Raw genomic sequence first — 4,408 nt, 5'->3', positions numbered from 1 at the left:
CTCTTCCGACAAGCTCTGTGATATCAAAGGGTCCTATTTACTGATGGACACAGTGCAGAGTCAGGACAAAACGCTGAAGGTCATCTTGCTTTCTTGATTTTTAGGGTATTAGCCAGTCAGTTTTGGCCTGACCATGAGTGACTGAGGGGTAGGGCTCCAGAAGGCTGGAGGCAAAGCAGGGCTGATGCGCTGGTGAGACCAAGCAGGTTGTAGCCTCTTTTACCGGGAGGTAATCCAAGTGCAGCCCTCCCAGGCTGTGGGCAGGGGGTGGGTGATCTCAAGACCTGACCAGGCGGTGGCTGTACACCTGGAGGGTCTCTCAGATATGAAGCAGCTTGGTGTAGAAGTAGAGTGAGGCTCACAAGCAAGTAAAATGCTGACCCCAAAAGCTCTTCTGAACAATGCCAACTGGGTGAGCACCGACCTTACCTCATGCCCCATCATGTAAAGGTACAGGGAGGCCTTTCCAAAGCTCCACAAACAAAAGCCACTTCACATCTGCTCATTTGAAGAGAGCCACAGCTGATTAACCAATTGTTAGCACATGAATGAGCCTGAAAGAGAGACAGGGAGACCAAGGGAAAGCTTTTGTCATTGGAAAAATAACGGGATGGTCTGGGCATAAAAGGAGTAAAATTGCACAAGGCATGATGGGAACATCCCCCATTGTCCTTTAAACTCCAAGGGCATGATAAGTATTTCCTCCTTCTTAGTGGGGTAAGAAACAAGAAATGGCTGGGGCTGGGACATGCATTATCTTCCTAAAGGGCAGCGGGGTGCTCGGTACTGTGCAGATGTCAAGCTGCAAGGCCAATGCCTTCCTGCTCGACGAGGGCCAGCACCGCCAATGCCATCGCTTTGATTTCATAACCTGCCACATCTAGGAAAAAACCTGACAAGGTGTGGGCAGGACATGTTGGACCTGTGGGTGTTGACGAGAGGGGACATAAGGCTGTGTTGTTCATGCAGGGTTTTTTTTTTGTTCTGTGCTAATCTCTGCTCTCTCCCTGGTTGCAGGTCTATGAGGAAGCCTATCATGCCCTCCACAAAGAGCTGCCCGAGGTCTCTACCTCTGTCTTCACAGAAATACTGACATGGATTGGCCAGAAGGTCTCAGCAGCTGGGGAAACCAGCCATACTTAAGAGCAATTGGTTTTGCAGCTTCCACTGGGGTTTTCTGGGAATGGATGCTTTTCTTAATAGAAGTCTCTCTGAGAAAGATCTAACGTGGAGGGACTCTTGGGATAATTTATCATGCACAGCGTAAGGGAGGGTGGGGGGAGAGGCACAGGGTGGGGCATTATTTGCTGATGTAAATGGCAATTACCCTAATCTGGGGAAGAATTAACAGCTGTGGGAGCAGCTGTCAAAGCTTTCCAGGTCAGGATTTTACTGAAATGCCCTTCACCCACCGAACTCCCCCCCATCCCTTCCCCTTCTCTGCTTTTGCTGGGGTGACGGGTGTATTTATACTGCAATAATTTTTGCTATGTTAAAGAAGTCAGTATCTTCCACGTCATGGTTTTGATTCCAGGTGCATACAGTCCCTTCCCTGTCCCCACCATCTCACACCTTAAAAGCCCCGGTCCTTGAGAGGAGAGCAGTAACAAAGGTGCTGAGTAACGAGGAGAGGCTTAGCAATGGAGCTGACGGCTCCCTGGAGGTGAAAGCCTGGTTTTCAAGGTCAGACCCCTCTGGATGCTGCCTTTATAAGCAGGCCAGGCCAGGGGAGAGCATAAAGAGAGCCTCCCCCACTGCCCTGCACGTCCTCTGCGCGTTTGCACTCGGGGAAAGCACGTTGAACAGCTCTTTAATTTTCATTATTAGAGCAGGATCCCAGAGGGGAGAGGAGGAATATGGAATCAAACCCACTTCGCACATTCGAAACCCATGCTTTTCCCCATGCTTTTCCCCCATCTCCTCTGCAAGATGAACTATTCTGTAAATATTCCTAGGGGCTGCTTTTTTTCTTTCCTTCCTTCCTTTCTTTTTTTTTTCTTTTGGAATTAATCACTTGTGCTACTGAAACTGAAAAAGAAAAGTCAAAGTTATAAGAGAATATAGTAATATATGATGTATATAGAGGTGAGCAGGAGCTGGGAAAGAGATGGGAGGAGAGTCTAAAGAAGGGGTTAATTGTTCCTTCTCTTGGCAAGGAATAATGTTGTCCTACTGGGATCCAGTCCTCTCACCATAACTTTACAGACATAATCTGTTGTTTTCCTTCATCAGTTGGAAAATGTCCTGAAAATAATGCTGGAGAGACGTGCAGAGCATCTGGTGGGTGGGGATTAGCAGTGGGTGTCCTCATGGTCCACCGGTTTAGCAGGAGACCCACAGCGTGAGCAGAGATCCCATCCAAGCTCATCCCAATCTCCTCCTCATCGGCACAGCCACCTCTGGGGCAGATCACAGAGCGCAGGAGCCGAGCTCACCCCTTCAGGCAACGTGAGGAGCTGAAGGTAGAGCACTGGGTGCAGTCACCCGCCCAACATCTACCTTGCGGCCCTGGGGGCATCCAGGGGCACTGGGGTACAAGCTGCCATGGAGGAGCTTGTGGACTGGTCCAGCGATGCAGACAAGCCAAATCCTAGGTCCCTGGTAGCAGCAGGGCTAAAGGAAAGACTTCAGACCCAGTTATGGAGCAGAGGTGTTGTATCGATACAGCACGAGCTGCGTAGTGATCACAGCGTGGCCGCCTGCCTCAGTTTGTCCAGGGCGATGGCCCTACTTACAAACACACTTCTTGGCACTAGCCGAAGGGAAGGGGCTTAACCTGCGCCTCTCCCTCCAATTTTGCAAGAAAACATCTGCGAATGTTGCACTATGAGAGAGTGGGGCATCTTCCCCCGTGACAAACAGCCCCCTGATTGCCTGCCCTGGCCGCAGTGGGAACCATCCCCAGGGCTGGACCCCACCTGTGACAGTCACGGGGGGTCACCTACCTCTCCTCCCCTTGAAGCCAGTTCTGCCAAGATTCAGGAAAGGGACCTTTGTGCAATAACAGTCAGAATCAGGGCTCGGTCCCGTTCAGTCGCAGCAGTGTGGATGGATGAAGGACGTGTGGATGCAGGTTACGTCCTCGTAACGGCCCTAAGGGGCCTGAGTCAGGAATGCTTTTATACAGGTTGATCCAGGCACTTTCAAACTCGTATTTTCTTGCCTTTAGAAAGGAGGAAGCTGTAGTTCTCCCAGCAATGCCAGCTTGTGATTCATTATTCCAGCGCAATCGGCTGTTCCCTCAAGGCCCTGCTAAGCCCCTGGTGACACTTGCTTTGGGAGGGAGGCAAAGCACAGGTTGCCTGCTCTGCATCTTCCAGCAGCTTGGCTTCTTGCAACTTCTTTTCCCCCGAGCAAGATCTCTCCTCGGCAGATGCTGCTGGGGAAAGACAGCAAGAAGAGGAACACTACAGCGTTGATAAACCTCACCCGCTTCCTCAGCTGGAAGGGGAATCACGTAGGCATGATCCAGCCGTGACAGACATTGCGGGGGTAGTAGGAAGATGATGATTTAAGGATGAGATTTTTGAAAGCACTTTTCCAGAGGAAGTCAGGAGGAGCAAATCAATGCCCACATTCTTTACATCCCTTCCCAAATTGACAAGCACTTTGCGGGGGGAGGGAAGTGACCTTCTAGCAGTAAGGTCAGAGCCCGTCTGCTCCCTCCAACCTGGCTTCAGGCAGAGGAACGTCCGTGGTCAGTCCCTTTGATAATATGTCCTTTCACCCAAGAAACATCTGCAGCTCAGCAGAAATAAAAGGAAACAAATTACGTCGATTGGGGAAGGCTTGTCCCTCTGTCTAGCTCAGCTCAGCAATGGCATGTGGCCTGGGGAGGCTGTGTTTGAAAATCGGGTTAACAAACGAAAAGTTGAAAGAACAACAACAAAACAAAAGCCAAATAAGCCCCAAGCCCCTGGCACAGCAGGGGTTACTGCCACCCTCAGCCAGTTTTCTGAAGAATTATCTTCTGAGGAAATTAACACAGGGAAAGCCACCCCAAAAATAAGCCCCAAAGGCTCAGAACTCCCCAGCAGCCCACACCTCCAGGCCAGCTCCAGAGGGAGCAGCAGGCACGGGGGGAAGGAGCCAGGAGCAGCTCAGCCCGGGTGCGTTGGTGATGCTGACCTGCACCAGCTGCAGCTCAGCCTTCGCTGCTCTTGATGATCCCTTACCCTGCCCGTAAGCTACTCTACATTGACCCAGTTAGGTTTCACCGTGCCCCGGAGGAATTCTTCCTTCGCTGACCAGATTAGCAACGAGCAGAGCTGCTGCCAAGGGAAATGTAATTAAACCCTATTTTCAAACGGCAGGTACGTCTGCAGGGAGCTTTTTGTCGCAGGGGGGGTGGGGGGGAGCCGCACCACAGCCCGGCCTGCCTTTGGGAATGGGTGGCACTCGTGACTGA

At 51.3% G+C, this 4,408-nt stretch overlaps 1 protein-coding gene across 2 annotated transcripts in view; it reads left to right on the top strand.

Annotated features, from left to right (window-relative positions):
* MGLL (monoglyceride lipase) overlaps positions 1-1,143 on the top strand; it is a 60,226-nt gene extending 59,083 nt beyond the window's left edge. For both annotated transcript variants that reach the window (XM_010156989.1, XM_010156990.1), the window contains 2 exons: positions 1-79; positions 1,018-1,143. The exon at positions 1-79 is cut by the window's left edge and continues 146 nt beyond it. In XM_010156989.1, coding sequence (XP_010155291.1) covers positions 1-79; positions 1,018-1,143 — 205 coding nt within the window. The remainder of the gene's footprint in view (positions 80-1,017) is intronic.
* The last annotated feature ends 3,265 nt before the right edge of the window (positions 1,144-4,408 follow it).

The sequence above is a fragment of the Eurypyga helias genome, unplaced genomic scaffold, assembly GCF_000690775.1.
Source record: "Eurypyga helias isolate BGI_N326 unplaced genomic scaffold, ASM69077v1 scaffold6568, whole genome shotgun sequence".
In the NCBI taxonomy this organism is placed as follows: domain Eukaryota; kingdom Metazoa; phylum Chordata; class Aves; order Eurypygiformes; family Eurypygidae; genus Eurypyga; species Eurypyga helias.
This window is presented reverse-complemented; position numbering and strand designations above follow the sequence as displayed.